The 20,468-nt window shown below is 37.8% G+C and overlaps 1 protein-coding gene across 6 annotated transcripts in view; it reads left to right on the top strand.

The window, feature by feature from the left end:
• Window positions 1–20,468, top strand: part of wdfy3 (WD repeat and FYVE domain containing 3) — an 83,268-nt gene that overhangs the window by 19,149 nt on the left and 43,651 nt on the right. For 5 of the 6 annotated variants that reach the window (XM_056250573.1, XM_056250571.1, XM_056250574.1 and 2 more), the window contains exons 4-14: window positions 1,088–1,197; window positions 6,313–6,474; window positions 6,574–6,766; window positions 7,143–7,329; window positions 8,551–8,717; window positions 10,512–10,979; window positions 11,495–11,593; window positions 13,707–13,900; window positions 14,781–15,238; window positions 16,659–16,742; window positions 19,313–19,484. In XM_056250573.1, coding sequence (XP_056106548.1) covers window positions 1,088–1,197; window positions 6,313–6,474; window positions 6,574–6,766; window positions 7,143–7,329; window positions 8,551–8,717; window positions 10,512–10,979; window positions 11,495–11,593; window positions 13,707–13,900; window positions 14,781–15,238; window positions 16,659–16,742; window positions 19,313–19,484 — 2,294 coding nt within the window. The remainder of the gene's footprint in view (window positions 1–1,087; window positions 1,198–6,312; window positions 6,475–6,573; window positions 6,767–7,142; window positions 7,330–8,550; window positions 8,718–10,511; window positions 10,980–11,494; window positions 11,594–13,706; window positions 13,901–14,780; window positions 15,239–16,658; window positions 16,743–19,312; window positions 19,485–20,468) is intronic. The other variant, XM_056250575.1, reaches the window with a different exon arrangement.

The following is a 20,468-nucleotide window of genomic DNA, read 5'->3' as shown; positions in this document are numbered from 1 at the left end:
TTTAATAATCAATTAATTAATCAAATTCATGTAATAATAAACACTCAAAATGAGTTATACAAACATTTAAATTGCACAAAAGGCAGTTTTTATATTCACTTTTTAATAACACAACAGCATTTATTATCCTTTGTTAACATTAGCTCATTTTAGTTCACTGTGTGCTTTAACTAATGTTAACAGACACAACTTTTGATCTTAAAAATGTATTAGTAAATGCTGAGATTACCATTAATTAAGATTAGTAAATGCTGTAGAACTATTGTTCACTGTTAGTTCATGTTATCTAATGTAGTTAGTTAATGTTAACTAATGAAACCTTATTGCAAAGTTTTGCCGAATTATGTTTCTACTACAATTTGTTGTTGAAATGTAATAACTTAATTTTGGTGCATCACTAGTTTATAACTGCTTTATACTGTACCTGTGCATTCTTGCTTTAATAGCTGTGTTTATGACTGAGGAAGACTGGGCTTGGTCTCAGAGTTACTCTGCTGTTCACACACTGTGTTGGCAGCTTGTCTTGGCACATGATGTACACAGTAATGTTTATTTCTGGTGATGTAATCTGCATATGCTGCATAGATTCACAAAACCCAGACCGAGCATGTCATGAAACGAGTAATTGCTTAAGCGTTTTAGTCAATTTTATACCATCTATTAAACATCTTGTGTTTAACACTTTTTTTTTTCAAACTGTAGTCATAGTACTGATGCAAAAAAAAAAGAATAACTTAATAATATTGTATTTATTCTGTATGTCAAATTTATTGTATTTTTAATGACTATGGATTTTACAAAATTATATAATTACATTTTTGTTGGAGCAGAAAATAATATTCTCCTGAGTAAATCTTGTCCTTTGTGAATTCACTGGGGTGTCTCAGTATTGCATCTCAGAACGAGGCAGCAATGGATGAATGAGAAACAAAACCGCCTGCATGTCATCACCTCTAATTGACTCCGCGTCCTTCCCCAGATGAAGCCAGTCACACACAAGCTGACGTGTGAAAATGGATTTGATCCAGATGCACAGACTGTTTAACGCGTCAGTGATTCTGTGTGTGTGTGTGTGCTCCTCCCACAGAGGCGGCCAGCAGAGCCATTGTCCAGTTTCTGGAGGTAAATCAGAGCGAGGAGGCGAGCCGTGGCTGGATGCTTCTGAACACCATCAACCTGCTGGCCTCCTCAGGACAGGTCTGTATGTTTAATGTGCATCAGATGAAACAATCACAAGATGCATGAAACATGAAAACATATTTGATTGGCACTAGAAAAATATATACAGATACAGTTTTTTTTTTTTTTAAAGAAGCCTGTAATGTTCACCATGGCTACATTTATTTGATCAAAATACAGTAAAAACTGTAATATTTATGAAATATTATTACAATTTAAATTAACTTTTATTTCTAATTGAAAATATTTTAAAATGTGATTTATTCCTGTAATGGCAATTCTTAATATCAATGTTGAAAACAGTCGTGCTGCTGACATTTTTTTTTTTGGTGGAAACTGATAATTTTTTTAAGGATTTTTTGATGAATAGAGAGTTCAAAAGAACAGCATTTATGTTGTCTTTATTCAGCCATTATTTTCTTTTATTCTGGCATTACGTGGCTTACCCACCCACATCGCTTGGATTCCAGTGTACATTTACCCACATTTTATCTTTCTAGAAAACAAAACAAAATGTTTTCTTAGAACTTTATGTGAATTATTTTGATAAAATACATCGTGAAATATAATCTCACCTGGGTACAGGAGCATTGGAGCTACAATTATCTTCAAGACAATCTGTGCAGGTTAAGAAGTTAAAGTGATAGTTCACCCAGAAATATTTTTTTTTTCATCATTTACTCACCCTCATGTTGTTCCAAACCTGTATGAGTTTCTTTCCTCTGTTGAACACACACAAAAATTATATTTTAAAGAATGTTGGTAACTAGACAGTTGACGATAGCTATTGACTTCCATGGTATGTTTTCCCTACTATGAAAGTCATTGGCTACCGTCAACTGTTTGATTACCAACATTCTTTAAAATATATTTTTTTGTGTTCAACAGAGGAAAGAAACTCATACAGGTTTGGAACAACAAAACAGTGTTTAGTGTATGATACACTAGTATGATGCCTAGTGTTTTAAAGTCTGTTCAGAGTTGAAAAGTCATGTAGTGTATTCCAGTCTTAAGCAGAACAGTTCATCAGAGTGGTTTCCGCCACCTCCTCCAATTCAGCATTATCAATGGTGGTCCAACTAGCCTGGTTAAAACCAGACCATTCTCAGTTGTAACTGAGTTATGGTCTGGCAAAGCGTCATAGACAATTCAATTCCAGAGGGGGGTCACCAACGGACGTCGCGGATAGACCTAAACCCAATCAGAGAGATGAAGGAGATGACGTTTGCAGAGCGGCGGAGAAACATATCAGAGTGTTTGCTCGGTTTTTAACAAAAAGGAAACATTCAAATCGCTTATAACAGACGCGATAGCTGATTCGAACGAGTGATGTTCGACGGCGGCATCCATCTTTGTAATGTAGGCTTCAAAATCCCAGCGCTGTCGTCATCGTGTAAAGCCCGCCCCAACGTTTCTGATTGGTGCCTCGATTTCGACGGATTGGAAATGGGCTTGAATGAGCTCTTTGCCAGACTAACTTTCAGAGCAAATCTAAATTTGCCGGAAGTTGTCTGGGTTTTCCCAGGCTAGGGTCCAACTAGTGACAATGGAAAACTAGGCATCGGCTTGGTGTGCCACATCCTTCAAAGTTTTCAGCTGCCAAATCTTTGTTTTGAGGACCCGTCCTTGTCCCGTGGTGTATGAAAAAGATAAACGGCATTGTGTTTGGGAATCAGCCATCCTAGGTTGGGCTTTCAGCACCCAGCACTTGTCCATACTAGAAAAAGGTGTAATTTGTTGAACGTGTACATGGTAGTTTCACAGCTGAACAAGACCCCTTATCTCAAGTTACACAAGTCTCTGTTTTCAGGGATGGACACTGTCTTTTCCTAGACTGAGAGACTGGAGAACCGTGTGGAGGCCGGAAGGACTAGTTGAAATTTCCTTAAGTATGTTTTTAGTCAATTTTGGACTTGACCAAGAGCAGGAGAGAGGAGGAATACTCACTCTATAGTGAAAGATGGCTTCTCCAACAATGCTTGCACAAGTATTGCCTTCCAGCTTCCCCACTGCTGGTGTGGCGATGTAAGGATGGTGTCCTGGAGGACCCATTTCTCAAGCTGTTGATTGCTCAAGCCTGCACAGCTTGAGGCCATGACTACCAAGTCATGGGTCAGTTTATGAAGGCCTGTTTGAAGGGAACTTTGTGAAAAGGTGTGGACAGTCGCACTCTACATAAATGATCTCCAATTACCAATTACTTCCTCTCTGTACTGAGTGGCCAACGTGTTGCGATCAAACAGACAATATTCCTGTCATGTCATTCATTAGATGAGGAAGGACTGATCCTGCTCTCATCAAAAGCTCTTCAGAAGTATTTCTAGCTCTTGATGTCAGTCACCTTAGAGGTGCAGATTTCCTGTCCAGGGGAGGTCATTGTGTCAGGGAGAGTTGACTAATTGCCCAAAGGGTGTCTCAGATTTTGGAGCACTTTGGAAATGCCAATGTAGATTTTATGCATAACAAGGAGAATATATAATATCTGGTGACGTCTATTCATTAGCAGCTAGTGCTTTTCTATATATTTTGCAGTGCATTGTGGGGGCTACAGTATATCCATGTCATGTAGTAGGAAATGGTTTCCGACTATGTGTGCTTACTCTGTAACAAGGGCATGGTTACATCATTGGCAGAGTATCATTACATCAAGGGCTGTCTGTGGATGTCCCATAGTCATGTGTTGTATTGACTGAATGAGAATGTTGTTACTACTGTTCCCACAAGAATGGAAGCCCTTCTAGTTAGATCCTTTATGAAAAGGGCTGTGGCAGTACCATGGTACAGCGACGGTCATGATATTCACATGGTACATTTCTTCTTACATTTCAACAGTGTTTATTCGAAACCGAAATATTTTTGTATTTTATGGATCCTTGCTGAATAAAAGTATGAACTTCAAGGGAAAAAAAGTCTTACTGACCTAAACCTTTTAACGGTAATGTACATGCTATTATAATTAGACATCTATGTTCATGTCTCCTTGTGATTTTAAGGTTATTTTTCTGCAGTGTAAGTTGTTTGTTTTTCTATTTTAATAAAGTAGGATCTCATTAATTGGCTTAAGTTTTGTCAAGACTCAAATCTTCCTCAACTCTGTTGTTAGCCGCAGTTCTAATATTTATTTTGGTTCATATAATCCTTAAGGGTAATTTACCTCGATAACATTTCAAAAAGAACTTGTGCGCAAAAATATGGAATGCAGAAATGTAGATTTCCTGTGTCCTTCTCTTACTCGCACTGTCTATTTGTACCCTCTTTTTGCTTTACGCGGAATACATAATGAAAACCCTTTCTTGTGTTAATGTTGATATCTCATTGCTGCTCTTTGAAGTACATAAAACACATTTCCACCATCTAAATGCAGACCTCTCGAAATGCTTATCCAAGTGATTTGGCACAATATAGGGCTTGTGATAAAACCGGATGAGTTTGAATTGCACGATTTTCTTTCCAGGCAGTAGTCTGGTTTTGAGAGGTGAAACATGTTGAAACATGAGGGGTGAAATATGTTTGTATTCCAAGCTGTGAGTTGGAGACAAAAACTGGTGCTCTTGGCAACACCCCCCGCCCCTCGGAAACAACAAAGGTCTTTTCTTTTCTCTCTATAAGGACGCCCTTCATGCTCTACATTCCCAATGCACCCTCATTTCACCCTCACGGATGCCGTCTCTTGTCTCTTCTTTTCCCCCCTCTTGCATTGATGCCTGTGAGAAATCCTCCTGCTCTTTCCCTCTTCTATTGGTGTTTTTCTGTCTGACATCATCGTTAATGTACACTGACTTGACTTCACACCGTCTGCTAGCGTAGCTTCAGTGCTGAGGTAAACTACCACAGAGCAAGCTATACCAAGCCTTGACCATCTACCATAACAGGGGCTTTATGGAGTCCAACTGTGGATTTTACATATGGATATTTTGCCTAGGAGGCATTATTAGTGTAACCTGCCTTATTTGAATGTAAAAGGCCATTCATTTTTACTAAAGTGAGGGTGATTTGTTTTGACTGAGAGAGTGGGTTTGGTTTATTTTTGTTCACATAGTATGTTTCCTGGAATGAAAATGCAGAAGTGATGAGTCTCTTCTGTTTTGCTGTCTCATTCTTATGAAAGCAGTGGATGTAATGGAACCTCCATTAAAATGTTGGCACTGCTTGGATTCTTTGGCCTTGTCTTAAGACCCATTCACAACAAGAAAGTGAACTACCCTATCGTTCAAAAGTTTGGCCTCAGTAAGATTTTATTTTATTTTTATTATAAATGAATACTTTTATTCAACATTCAATTGATCAAAAGAGACATTAAATAAAAAAAATATATGTTTCAAATAAATGCTGTTCTTTTAAACATTTTATTCATCCTGAAAAAATATGTATGATTATTTATTTCTACCAAAATAATGACCACAACTGTTTTCAACATTGACAAAAATGAGAAGTGTTTCTTGAGAACTTTGGAGCTTTAATAATGGCCATTTCTGATCTATTGTGAGGAGTTTTTGTGTGGTAGCCTGTGCACACACTGGTTCAGACTGGATCTGCAATGAAAAAAAGTGTTTGGGCTATACATGTGTGTGAGAGAATCATTGGCTAGATCGAGCTAAATCCTATAACTTCCTGACTTGCCTTAAAAGCGTCTGATGGGATTTTATCCTCTCACTTCAGTGTTTCATTGGCACTGGTAACAGGATCCTGCTCTGATTAGTGTCAGAGGCGAGACTGCTTCAGGTGACATGGCAGGGAAAAGTGAAGCTCTGACCCACCTGCAGCATTTCCTTTCAGTCACGTCCACCTGAGGCCCTTTAGAGCGGAGTGAGGATGAGGATGTCACTGGCCTACCATAGATGGTTATCAGGGTTTCACCTGAGACCCAAAACTGTGTAGTGAGATGCAAAACAACTTATATCCTCTAGCTTTTCATCAATTCACCTAGTTTACTGTGAATTTAGACAGTTTTTTTTTCTAATTTGAGTATTTGCAAATCCGTTCACAAGTTTGGGGTCAGTTAGATCTGTTACCAGAATTGTGAAATATTAAACAGTTTGCCAGTTATTTGCATTAGTCAGTGCTTGAATGGAGAAAAGAACATGATCTGCTCATCATCTGAATTTGAATCCCTTCCCTTCTCTGCTTCTGCAGAAAACTGTGGACTGTATGACCACCATGTCGGTGCCCTCGACGCTGGTCAAATGCCTATATTTGTTTTTTGACCTGCCCCACATGCCCGAGGTTCCTGCTGCTACCCAGACCGAGCTTCCTCTAGGCGACCGCAGAGCTCTTCTACAGAAAGTCTTTGTCCAGGTCTGTCTGTCTTTAGGAACAGCATTTTCTCCACAAAATACCCATAAAAGACACACTTTGACACCAACCGTGACTTTCTCTTCTGGTTGTCCTCCTCAGATCTTAGTGAAGCTGTGCAGTTTCGTGTCTCCGGCAGAGGAGCTGGCCCAGAAGGATGATCTACAGCTGCTCTTCAGTGCCATCACTTCCTGGTGTCCCCCCCACAACCTACCCTGGAGGAAGAGCGCGGGAGAGGTGCTCACCACCATCTCCAGACACGGCCTCAGCGTCAATGTCGTCAAGTACATCCACGGTGATGATTTAACTACCGACTTCTTTCACTGTGGTTCTCTGCCGTTGCTGTGCATGGATGCATAATACTGAGAATGTTTTACTGCTGGCATCTTATGAACCCTAGTAACATTTTAACCTTACATAACCATTAAACTGTCACTATTGTGCGTTTAGTGTTTTTAGAGGTCAGTGTCTGGTGGTTGCATGCGCTCTTGTCAGAAACTGAAGCATTCAAATTTCAGCCCTTAAGAGTCTAATATAAAAAACTTTCTTTCTAATGACACCTTTAAAGTATGTGAATGTGGGCTGTTGTTTTTAGACAAAATGTTTTGGTTTACGGCAATAAAAAACTGCTTAGAAATTCACAACCAAGTTGACACTATTTGTTCTTGCAGAGAAAGAGTGCTTGTCGACGTGCATCCAGAACATGCAGCAGTCAGATGACCTCTCTCCTCTGGAGATTGTGGAGATGTTTGCTGGGCTCTCCTGTTTCTTGAAGGACTCCAGTGATGTCTCTCAGATACTGCTGGATGACTTCCGCATGTGTCAGGGCTACACCTTCCTCATAGATCTTATGATCAGGTAATTCATCAATCTTCAGGGTTTAAATGTGAAGGTTAATGTGCGGTCATTGTCTAAAAATAAACCCAGACAGGAAGATTTTGCAGTAATGATCAGATGACTGTACATTATCCCTCTTATTACATGGCTCATTACCAAATATATCTATATTCCATGTCTACAGTTATTCCAACTACAGTTCAAACTTTTTGGGGCGGTGAGATTTTTTTCTCTCATTATAAGTATCTTATAATGAGAGATTCACTGAAGAAGACTGATTGCCGAATCGTTTTATTGATCTATATGTGCTTTGTTGCATAATAATAAAAAAGAAAGAATAATTCATAAAGAAGACACAAGCTAGTGCGGATCTTTTGTTTTTCATTTGAAAATATGTCTCTTATGCTCACCTTATGTCACCTTTTTTCACCTTTGTTGCCATTGGCTTTTGGCTTGCTTAGTTGGGTACATTAAATTTAACATTCAACAATAATATTGATCTGCCTGAGATTATATGAGAACTGAACTGAGCTGGACGGTGACATCACGGTTTTCTCCAGAGCGGGTATATACTGGATAAATTAACTAAATTAATAACTTTTTTACAGCAAAATTAAACATCACTGAACTTACTTAAGCTGGACTGTGAAAAAACAACAACTTTGTTGCATTATTTTCCTGTTATCTCTGTAAAGCTGCTTTGAAACAATCTGTATTGTAAAAAGCGCTATATAAATAAATGTGCATTTTATTTGATCAAAATACAATTAAAACAGTAATATTGTGAAATATTTTTACAATTTAAAATAACTAATAGTTTTCAGTGTTACATAATTCTTCAGGAAATCATTCCTATATGCTGATTTTGTGACATTTATTAATTTCATCAATGCTAAAACAGGGATTTTTTTTTCAGGATTCTTTAAAGTTCCTAAGAACAGTATTTGTTTGAAATGGAAATATATTGGTAAATTATAATTGTCTTCAATGTCTCTTTTGATCAATTTAATGGTTCCTTGATAAAGACTAGTATTCATAAAAATAAAAAAAAACATACATTTGTAAACTGTAGTGTTTTTGAGTTATTATCTTTCTTGTAGGTTAACTTAAAGGGTTTGCTTAAAAAGGATAGTTTACCCAAAAAGATTAGGTATTTAAATGCAATAAGAGGCAGTATAATCATTTTAATTTCTGATATGTTTGTATAGTGATGTTCTCTGATATAATTGCTGTGCATCTTAGGTTGGAGCAGGCCAAAGAGGATGAAGCCAAAGATGCTCTAAAGGACCTGGTGAACCTGGTGACCGCCCTGACCACGTACGGTGTCAGTGAGCTGAAGCCAGCTGGTCTCACCACCGGAGCACCCTTCCTGCTTCCAGGTTTTGTGGTTCCACAGCCTTCTGGGAAAGGTTAGTCCTCTGTAAAATAACATGCACTTGACTCTTAACTTATGTCACAGCACAGCTGGGTGTGAAAGTTGGTGATGTGAAATCCCGGGGTATGTTGAACTTCGGCCAGGAAACATTGTGAAATTAAGGTCTTTACAGGATTCAGATGGCAAGTGTGCAATGTTGAGGCTTAAGTGGCCTACATTAGTAAAATACTTTAGAGATTTAGTGTGCTTCTATATTTGCAATCATTCACATTTTTCCATCAATTCAAATAACGATTTCATCTATAATGCACATTTTTATTACTGTGATTCTCTAAAAAAATTCTTTATTTTTATTTTAGATTAGATTTTAAAATGTATGGGCATATAACGGTCAAACCTTTTTTTAAGAACTAGCAGGATGAATTAACCAAGCTGTAATCAATGACTGTCGGAACCAAGAGATTTAAGTGAGAAGATTAGCAGTATTCTGAAGTGAGAGATTAGCGGTATTCTTCCTCTCTGCATTTTCATATTAACGTCCTCATCTATGTCTGCTTCTGCCTCCCTTCATTAGCTAGATTACTCTTTTAGTCACGCAGGGAGAAGGGCCTGTGGTTTCTGAGGGAGAATTAAAACATTAGTGTTCACTGGCTGTAAATGGCATTAATTGGTCAGAAGGAGGCAAACTGCTGACACCTACTGTGTAATCTGGTTAGGTTATTTGTTTGGGTTGTCTTATGCCTCGCCAAGAGCCATTAAATGCTGTAATTAAAATAATGGCGGCAGATAATGTTGTTTATGCACCCAGTCACATCAAGACTTCCTCTTTTCCAACAAGCCAATCACAGAGATAGTTTCTTCCCTACTTTGTAGTTTGGCATTTTCATGCAGCCAGCATTATCGCTTATTGCAGAGAGAGTTCATAAAGTTTGAATGCACATGACTTTGTTTTTAAGGGTTGGAGGACTGACTTGTGTTGCTCTGTAATCATATGATGGTTGGGTGTTCTTAGTTAATATTGCATATGGTATGTTTTTCTTGAAGCTTAGTTAAAGAGCATAATGACTTTAGAAAGAGCCAATGAAGCAATAAATATAAGTAATTAATTTATTGCAGAGAGATATCCCATAAACATGCAGCAAGGACATCTGTTGCAGACCTCCTATTCACTTTTGGAGGCTAATCAGCAGTGTTTTAGTTGAGACCAGCTCATTCGAGTCTGAGTCAAGACCGAGACCAGAAGCGGGTTGAGTCCAAGTCAAGACTATGAATATGGGCTTTGAATCCAAGAGTTTTTTTTTTTTTTGGTCTTGGTCCTCGAGTCTTGAGTCCAAGACCCTATTTTCATGGTCTTGGTCTTGTTGTGGATTTGGTCTTGACTTGAACTCGACCCCCTTCTGGTCTCAGTCTCGGACTTGAATGAGCTGGTCTTGACTACAACACTGTTATGAGTGTTATGTGCTACTATATGTCACTGACATCTTGTACAACATAACTATTTGAAAGTTGTCATGAATATAGACTTCTGCGGAATCTGCGCACAGATGAAGAGGAAATGAAAATATGTGAGGTTGTGTGTTACTAGCTATGCAAGAGTCCACCAAAGGTCACGGGAGTTTCTACAGTTTCATACTGTCATTAGGATTACTGTATGTGGTGTTAAACTAACAAACTTTTGTTATTTACTCACCATCATGTTGTTCGAAACCTGTATGACTTTCTTTCTTCTATGAAATACAATAGGAGTCATTTTGAATAATGTATTGGTTGTTTTTTTTTCCCCATTGTCCATGAACCGTTTACTTAATAATTTGATTTTTCTTTTCAGGCCACACGGTCAGGAACATCCATGCTTTTTCTGTGCTTCAGAATGCCTTCTTGAAGGCAAAGAGTGGTCGATTAGCACGTATGATCCTTGAAGCCATCGCCAATATCTATGCTGCCGACTACGCCAACTATTTCATCTTAGAGGCACAGCATCCACTGTCACAGTTTGCAGAGCGAGTAACAAAGCTACCGGAGGTGCAGTCCAAGTACTTTGAGCTGCTGGAGTTTGTTGTCTTCGGGCTTAATTACGTACCATGCAAAGAGCTTTTTAGCGTTAGCGTGTTATTAAAGTCGAGCACTTCTTATGGATGCAGCATCACAGCCACTCGCACTCTTCTCAAGCTTGGGCGCCACCATCCCGTCTTCAGTGATGTCTTCCGTGAAGTTGGACTGCTAGAAGTGCTAGTTAACCTGCTCCACAAATATGCAGCGCTGTTGAAAGACCCAACGCAAGCCCATGTCGAGCAGGGTAACACTTTTGTAAACTACATTTAAATAAATACGAATAACACACACACACACACATACAGTATATGTATGTAGTATAGTATATTATACTACAATAGAGTGTTTGTTATTATATTGAATTAGCTTTCATATTTATATTTTAGTTTTTTTCTTTCAGATTTTTAGTTTGTTTTAGTAATTTTGTAATTTCTTTTATTAGTTTAGATATTTATTTAATAACTGTTTAATATTTATATTTTGTTATTTGTAATTTTAGCTTGTTTTGTTTATATTTTTTTTTTAAGGTTTAGTAATTTTAGTACTTAAACTTTTATTTCAGCTAGTTGCCAGAACAACATTTCAGATTTTGTATTGAAGTTTTAAGTTTTTCATATAATATTTATATTTTATTTTATTTCACCTTTATTTCAGTTAACACTTTGTAAAGGTGTCAGTTTTGTATTTAGTTAACAATAACAGTGCTGATAATGGTTTTAATTCCATTCTTTGTTTACTGTTCCCGCTCACTGTGGTCAGGTGATGCCAAGAACAATATGGCTGAAGAGCAAAAGCAGCTTGCCTGGCTTGTCATGGAGACACTTACAGTACTCTTGCAAGGCTCGAACACCAATGCAGGTAAATGTGTTGCACAGCTGTTTCCTTGAACGGGATCTCTGTGAAGGATTTACTTTGACTCCTCCTTTTTTCTTTTTTTAAACTTACATTTTTGGCCTTTCTGAGATATGAAGGTGTAGAGAGAGGGGAATGGAATTGGGCTCCAACTTGCTGGGTTTTGAAAGAGGAAATGGTGAGCAGTAGGCATGGATTTAGACCGACTCAGTAGTTTTGGTGTCATGTCTCTTCCTCTTTAGCCACTTTTGTTCATAATCAGGGCCACTCTGCATCTGTCTAGAAAACTCTGCAGATTTACGCAGAATTGCAAAGCCCATGATTTTAGGCCCCGATATACTCTCAGAGACGTTCTTTGTTTAGGGGTAAAACGAAGTTCGAAATACGTGACCACCGATATACTGTTATGGAACATCTGGCGCCGCCCACACTGCTGAGAGTGACGGTTAGATGAATTTGTAAATATGTGCTGCACGCTTTCCTCTCAATAAAATACACACACAACAAAAAAGGCAAGCATTTTTTAAAATAAAGCATAAGATAGCAATATGGATAAGTTTGCACGAGCTCTGCAATTCAGCACTCTAGGAAAGTCACGTTTATATATATATATATATATATATATATATATATAGCACTTTATACAATAAATTGCATAAAATCAAGCAGCTTTACTGTATTTAACATAAAAAACAGTGTCAGTGTCTCGTTTTGTCAGAAGTACAACTTCATTTTCTACTATAAAGCAGCTCTCCAGTGTGTCTCTCGTGAGGAGAAATTAACTGGAAAAGATTTCCACAAGAAAGAAGGCGGAGCCTCAGTGCACACCTACCTATTACGTTATCGGAGCGGTGCAAATGGTAGAACAAACGGTAGAACAAAGGTGTTTACCAGCCAAAGCGAACTTTCCGGTAAAGTTTGGCAAGCTTTTTCGAACTCCAAATGAAGTTTGTTTTGGCCGGATTTTGCTGATTTCGCTTGAAGTATATTAGGGCCTTTACAGCGTTCTACACAACCCCACACCATGTGTTTTTGTTAACGTGAGGTTTTGGTATTATTGTAGTAATGTGTAACTGAAAGTTCATCTCTCTAGAAAGGAAGTTCTCATAAAGAGATTTTTGTACTGTTTTATCTTTGTATAATTCATGCAAGTACTTTGAAGACAATCACAGTTTTAAGAAAATAAGCTTCCATAAGTTTTGGCAGAAAATTGAGGAGATTGTCCCCTTTCCATTAAAATAGTCATTTGGCTTTAGCTGCATCACAGATCACAGCTGTAAACCATCATTTGCTACTTCCTACTTAGTTGCTGGTGGTATTAGGGGGAGAGTCATTTTCATTCTCCAGAGCATTTGATTGGACAAAAATTTGTGTGGTGCAGGATGAGTCATTAGTATTTTTTTTTTTTTTTTTTTTTTTTTTTTTACATTTTGTCAGAAGAAAATGGCTACTTTTTTAAATGTGGAAGATCTGCTAGGTAAATGTCATAAACGTTTAGCAGTACACTAGCATATAGATGTGCCAAAGCTAATAGACATAGACACAAAGCCAAAAAAGAAAATGTTTGCTTTCATGGGGCCTAAAACAGAAATATACGAGATCGACATTGCCTTTTTTTTTTACTTTCCAGTGAACCTCTTAAGCTTTTATTATAATTGCATTATTGTGCTCCAGTTTTTCCTTTTTTTTATGCACTCAGGGACGAGTCAAAATTCATTTTCTTGCTCTCAGGCCCTGCAGTAGTCTCACTCTCGGTGCTGAGTCAGGTCTCTGGTTCTTCAGCTCTGTAATCATTTCTCTTCTGTATCATGGCTGCTGATAGTCTCGGAATGCTCGCTCTCAGAGATGTTCTCATGCTTTATTCATTGGTAGCCAATCAGAATGGTTTTGTTGCAGAAAATGACTAAAGTGAGTAATTCCAAACGTGGCACTGCCAGTGAGGTGATCAGTCATTCCTAAATCTCACTACAGCCCAGTCTTGATGCGTCTAATATTTACACAAACAATACATTAAAGATCTTGCCAAGCTATAAAGTTGAATCTGGAACACAAAATTGCTTGTCTCCAAGCTTATATGACACTCAGATGCATTTTTAACAATAGAATCTCAATCTCTCAGGTTTGTTCCGTGAGTTTGGCGGAGCACGGTGCGTGCACAACATTGTGAAGTATCGTCAGTGTCGTGAGCACGCTCTGATGATCATTCAGCAGCTGGTGCTGTCGTCTTCTGGAGATGATGACATGGGCACTCTGCTCGGCCTTATGCACTCCGCACCGTCAACAGAACTACAGCTCAAAACTGACATTCTGCGGGTGAGGCACATTCATAACTCTGAGAAGAAATAAGTGTGCACATGTTGGTCACAGGTGTAGGTGACAATGGAGCAAATGTGGGGAAAAATATCCACGCATTGAAATTAATGTTGCAAAATTTTATTGAACCACTGCAGTGTTTTGCCAAATAGGAGACCTACTGATCAATAAAATAAATAAAATGTTGGTGCATTGATATTCTATGTTATCTAATATAATAATAAATAATATATATACGGCATATGATATATTAGTTTGCATATATTTACTTTTTCCCTACATTCATAAATCTAACACATGGTATTCACTTAAATGACTTTCTTAAAAAAAAAAAGTTTGTTAAATCTTTTTACTAAAGTCTGTAAATTTGTAATTTTTTATTTTTGTAAAACATTTTTTAAATATTCTCTTATGCTCACAAAGGCTGCAAAAATACAGTAAAAATAGTAAGAATGTGAAATTAAAAAAAAAATCTGCATTGTTTATCCTTTTGACCTTTCATTCAAAAATCGAACCTTTCATTAAAGTAAAATAAAATAACAAGTGTGGGGGAAATCACATTATGAAATAAATGTTTTTCTCCAAAACACGTTGGCCACAATTATTGGCACCCCTAGAATTTTTTATGAGTAAAATAGTATATTCCCAATAATATTTACCTTTTTTTTTTTTTAGCACACCAGGGTGACTAGGAACATGAAATTGTCTAGCTATGACTTCTTGTTTCACAGGAGTTTAAATATGAGGAAACACAAAGGCCAAAATTACCGAACCCAAACGTTTAAATAGTTGTATAGTGAGGAGCATCCTTGTTGGACAATTAACTTCCATCCGTATGATTTAAATTTGGATTCACTTGACAAACTTTGTTTCTCATTAGGCTTTGCTGGCTGTGCTGCGCGAGAACCACCGTACACGTACCGTCTTCCGCAAGGTGGGCGGCTTTGTGTATGTGACCTCACTGCTGGTTGCCATGGAGCGTTCTCTCTGTTCTCCACCTGTCAGCGGCTGGGAGAAGGTCAACCAGAACAAAGTCTTCGAACTTCTACACACCGTATTCTGCACTCTAACAGCAGCCATGCGTTATGACCCTGCCAACTCACACTTCTTTCGCACTGAGATCCAGTACGAGAAGCTGGCCGATGCAGTGCGACTTTTGGGATGTTTTTCTGATGCTAAGAAAGTTGGTCCAGCAACTGTCTTCCCTTCAAATGCCCAGCCATTCCAGCGGTTACTGGAGGATGAGATCATACCTGCAGAAAACGTGTGTCCCACACTCAAGCATTGCAGCAAGCTGTTCATCTACCTGTACAAGATGGCCACCGACTCATTTGACAGGTGTGTATAAATGGAAGTTGTCTTTTCTTAATGGATAGAAAGGATCAATGTTTTTTGGTGAGATATCAGTAACATGGCTGAAAAAAGAAAATGAAATCCATCTTTTCAAGGAAGCAGTTCACTTTTATTGAAACATTTTAATAGGACTTTAGTGAGGATGGGCATGTCATGTGATTTAGTTGAGTACATTTTACACATAAAAATACTTTTAAAAATTAAGGGCCAGATTTACTAACAGCTTGCGCAACTGTCAGGTTTTACTAAAGACACGCAGTGAAATATTTGCGCTGAAAAGGTGCAGATATTACAATATGCAGATTTAAATATATCAAAGCTGATTGAACAATGATGAGAATATTACTTCAGAATAAATTATATTTACAACACACACACAAAAAAAATCCGGACAAGCAACTTTTTTACTCAGACAAGTAAATGACAGAAGCACATGAAAATGCTTAATGTCGAGCCCTGTGTATATGTGTATAAATATATATATTTTTGGCCAATAAAAAATAAATAAATAATTGCTCTGTAAAAACAAGCAAATTTATTTTACAAAAATGGTTGAGACACGCAAATACACAATACTAACATGAACTGTTAATGAAACAAACTCAAACATCAAACTGCTCCTGATGAATAGAATGAACATCATTCCTGCATACAAATCCCTCCCAACTAACACGTGAAGTACAAGTTATGTCATTTATTGGTACTTTTTGGTTATTTCATGACTTATTAATTGACAACGTAACTAGGACAGTGCATGCTCATACGGTAGTCTGTTTTGAGCTTTATTTGAAGTGATATACAGCGTGCGCCACCGCATTTACGATCGAAGAGTTTGCACGACGGGCACAGTATAACAGCTGATAGGACAAAAAAAATTCGAGAGACTTTTTATTCCGTAACGATAGAATAATGACACTGACATATAGCCTGTCAACATCTCATCTGACCGCACTCTGACAGATGTGTGAATAGTCTTTCAAAATGAAGTCTTGCATCAGAAAAATGTAGAATTACATTTGTTGTTGTTTCTTTAACTGTACATTGCGGCCCACCAGTTGAGAAATGCTGCATTAATATATCTTTGTCGTTAGTCATGACCTTCCCATGCTGAGTGTAGCTGTGCTTTGGGCTTGTGTTTTTGTTAGATTTGCATGATCTGTAGTTCTTCTGAGTTCTATGTGCTGTGCCCTGAGCTGTAATTCAACAGGAACTAACTGCCTCCCTCTCTTGCTCTTTTCTCATTTCTTTGTCTCTCTTAACCTCTGGCATTGCCTTGCTGCACACGCTGGGTGTGTGTGGTATGGACCTGCTGTTTGTGTTTGTATGGCTGTGTGAACGTCTGGTCTGTCTTTATGTTGATTGTTTGGTCGTGACTCCGCGTGTCCGTGTGTTTGAATCGTTGTAGTCGTGCCGAGCAGGTGCCCCCCTGCTTGACTCAGGAGACCTCCTTGCCCTCTCCTTGGGGCACGCCAGCAATCGCCAGGAAGAGGTACTGCTTTCTGCCACCTCTTCCTTTTCTCCCTCTCTTTTTCTGTTCTGTTCTGTGCTTGTCGAGTGACCGGGCCCATTTTTCCCAGTCTGTTTCCCTTTCTCTTCCTTCCTTTGTTCACTTTCCTCTTACACCTTCCTTGGTTATTTTGGTTTCTGTCCTTTAAAGGGATTGTATTTGCCCCAAAATGAAAGTCAGCATTTACTGTTGTCGTTTACTGTAGGGATGTACTATATATTGGGATCTTATCGGTAATCTGCCGATATTAGAGATTTTAAATTTATCATATTGCACATAAATACACTACCATTCAAAAGTCTTGGATAAGATTAAAAATAGTTTTCTTAGGGCCCTTTCACACCTACCTTGTTTGGTCCGGACTTTCGGACTTTTCAGTTTGGTCCGAATCAAAATTACAGGTGTGAAACCTACCCCGGACCACGGCCCGGACCAAACAGATGAAATTTGCAGGTCCGGATCAAACTGAACAAAGGTTTGGTTCGTTTCTAGTGTGAAAGCATTTCTTTCTGTATGGTTCAGACTTTCAGACCTTTTATAGGAAGTTCTGGTGGTTCCCGCATAGCCGAAAAAACAGAAGGTGGCAGGAAAAATGAGCCGTGGTAGCACATGGGGAGAGGAAGGAGACGAGGTTTTTAATTGAAGTATGGTCTGATGACATAATAAGAAGTCAATTTGCAGTCTTCTCCTCCTTTCCTGCCGGCGACGATAAAATGTTCGGACGACGAGGACGTTCATTTGGCGAATTTGAACAAGCCTTGTGTATAGTTGGTGCTGCAGGTAATTATGCCATACAAATAACAATATAGTTGCAACGATATGCGTCTGTTCATTCATGTTGTCAAAGTTTCCCGCCGAATTGACAACACGCTGACGTCAGACGCACGTCCATTTACAAAACCAATGTCAAGATGCAGCCCACATAGATGATGACGACAGGACGCAAGTGTGTCACGTAAAGTTCTTTAGTGCGCTCGCATAATTGCAGTGTGAAACCAAACCAAAACTTTCTGAAAGTATCAAATGTATCAAAACGTGAACTTTGGTTCGGACCTTGGTGCGGACTTTCAGCTGTGAACACGCCCTTAGTCTCTTCAGATCACCAAGTCCACATTTAATTGATCAAAAATACAGTTAAACAGTCATATTGTGAAATATTATTACAGTTCAAAATAACTTTTTCCATTTGAATATATTTTAAAATGTAATTTATTCCTGTGATGACAAAGCTGTATTTTCAGCATCATTACTCCAGTCTTCAGTGTCACATGATCCTTCAGAAATCATTCTAATATGCTGATTTGGTGCTCAAGAAACTATTGTAATTGTAAAGTAATTATTATCAGTGTTGAAGGTAACGCTTTACTACACATATTATTTTAATAATAGTACATTATGCACAATTACAAGTAACTAACCCTAAAGATAACCCTATAGTAAGCACATGTAGTTAATCAATATTACTTAGTTTATTACTTATAACGTCAACATTTGAATGGTTGTGTAAATCTGTTGATATAGTTTAATTAATCATGTTCATTTTCACTATTTTTCATTTTTATTACCTTTAACAGCATCTAACGCTCACTTAAAGTTAGTCTTTAAAAACACTAATAATTAAAGAACGCTCTTCAATGTAATCTTTAGCAGAGCTTAAAATGAATATAATTGTTTTATATTGTACATTATAATTTTGTGATGCCTAAATATTAAGTGTTATTATTTTTAATTTATTTAGACAAAAGAATGTGTAGAATTTTAGTATGCATTAATCTGAACAGATATCACATGGAATTGTCAATAAAAAATAATAATTTGAAAAGTGATAAAAAGGTATCTCTTCCATGTAATTTTCTCTCTAACAAGCCCCAACAAGCAACAGGAAATTCAGCTGATAACATGTAGCCCTGCCTATACAGAAATGTCATTGTTTCAAAATCTTGCTCCTTATAGTTGTCCATTAAACATAAAATATGTTATAATTGGCTGTCACTGTGCTGTGCCAGGCTACATTTTGGTTTTCAGTGTGAACAGACAAATTGCTTGTCGTAGAAGGTTTAGGATACTGTTATTCATCTTCTCCCTCTGATCAGAGTGATTGCCTTCTGCAATTTTCTTCTCACTTTCCCTCTCCTTGATCATCTCCTTGACCATGCTTTCATCTTCCTCTGCACCATCTCATCTGCTGTGTTGAGCTATTTTGCTTACCCATAAAGCTTTGCAGTTGCAAAAAATTCCACTCCTCCGGTCGTGCTGACAGCTTTTTTTCAGTAATTTCAAACTCTCTGTGGGGAGTTTTGATTCATAAGTAACATTATATCAAAGCTGATATTATTTAAATGGAATTTCAGTGCTGTATTTAAGAGTAAGTTTAACTATGACCAAAGAATCCTTCTTTCAAAAAGCTGTCTAAGCTTTTTCACCGTTTTAGCTTTTATCTGGAAAATGATTTGGCCAAGCCAAAATGTGTAAGTGAATTACTCTTTTCAGACACTGTCAGTAAGTAATGAGACTAAGAAGAGACATTAAGTGATCTTTTTCTTTCCCAATAGACATGGCTACCACAGCTCATCCAACTCTGCTTCTAGTAAAGCCATAACGGACCTGAAGCTGCACTTGGGGAATCAGTTCCAGCATTCTTCAGACCCTGTAGTCATCCACCCTGGAGCAGTGCTGGCAATGATCGACCTCCTACCCTCTGTTTCTTCTGACACACAGCCTGAGGTACGAGTTTCTTGTAGACATAGGCTGTGTCTCAAAACCTAATGAACTGACACATTGTTTGGTGTCTACATGGGAATGCCTAATGCAAAATCTTAATGTTGGCATGTAGCTAGGAGAGATAAGAATGTGTTGCTGAGCTTGTCAGCATCAAATATGCTCATATACTTTGCTGTATCTATGATGCTGCCCTCAAAAATGTTTGTATACACTACAGTTCAAAATTTACGGTCAGTAAGATTAGAAAAATAAATAACTTTTTTTATACTTTTATTCAGTAGGGATGCATTCAATTGATCATAAGTGACACAAATGTATCCTGGTTTCCACACAAGTTGAATATTCAAATTCGAATATTAGAATGATTTCTGAAGGATCATGACGTTTTTACTGTGTTTTTACTGCAGCCTTGGTGAGCATAAGATTTTTTTTTAAATATCAAAAAACTTACCAATCAGCTTTTTAGTGATAATGTGGGATGAAGGCTGTCTCAATATGCAGCCATATTATAAACTTTAAATGACCAAGTTGTGCTTCCTTGGTTTTGAGACGGAGCCAAGACTTTGTTCACACTTATCCAGTTTAATGATTTGTTACCTAAGCATGATTTTGTTTTTCACTTACAGTAAGTTGTCAAAATTGAGGGATTTTATCAGAATGAAAGCGTCTTTTGGGGATTTTGTGTAAAGGCGTGTTCCCAGTTAAGCTCTATAGACAGAATTTTTGTTATGTTTGCCACGATTACCACAGAAACAAATCTAAGCTGCTCCCTGGAGAGGTACAGAGAGTATCTAGAGAGTACCATTCATACAATGGAAGAATGTGAGGCAACACATCGGCTCAAATTGAAATGATATTCTGTGGTAATCGATAGCAAATGTGGCGTGCTGATGACATGAATGAATTTGTATGTAACCTAGAGCATTCCTTTAAGGGGTGTGTCTTCTGAAATCAGGCCTACAAGAAATTTGGTTTAAGTAAAATTCT

This window comes from Rhinichthys klamathensis, unplaced genomic scaffold, assembly GCF_029890125.1.
Source record: "Rhinichthys klamathensis goyatoka isolate OS25496 unplaced genomic scaffold, OSU_Roscu_1.1 h1tg000071l_1, whole genome shotgun sequence".
NCBI lineage: Eukaryota > Metazoa > Chordata > Actinopteri > Cypriniformes > Leuciscidae > Rhinichthys > Rhinichthys klamathensis.
The sequence above is the reverse complement of the archived record's forward strand: the minus strand, read 5'-3'. Positions and strand labels throughout refer to the sequence as shown.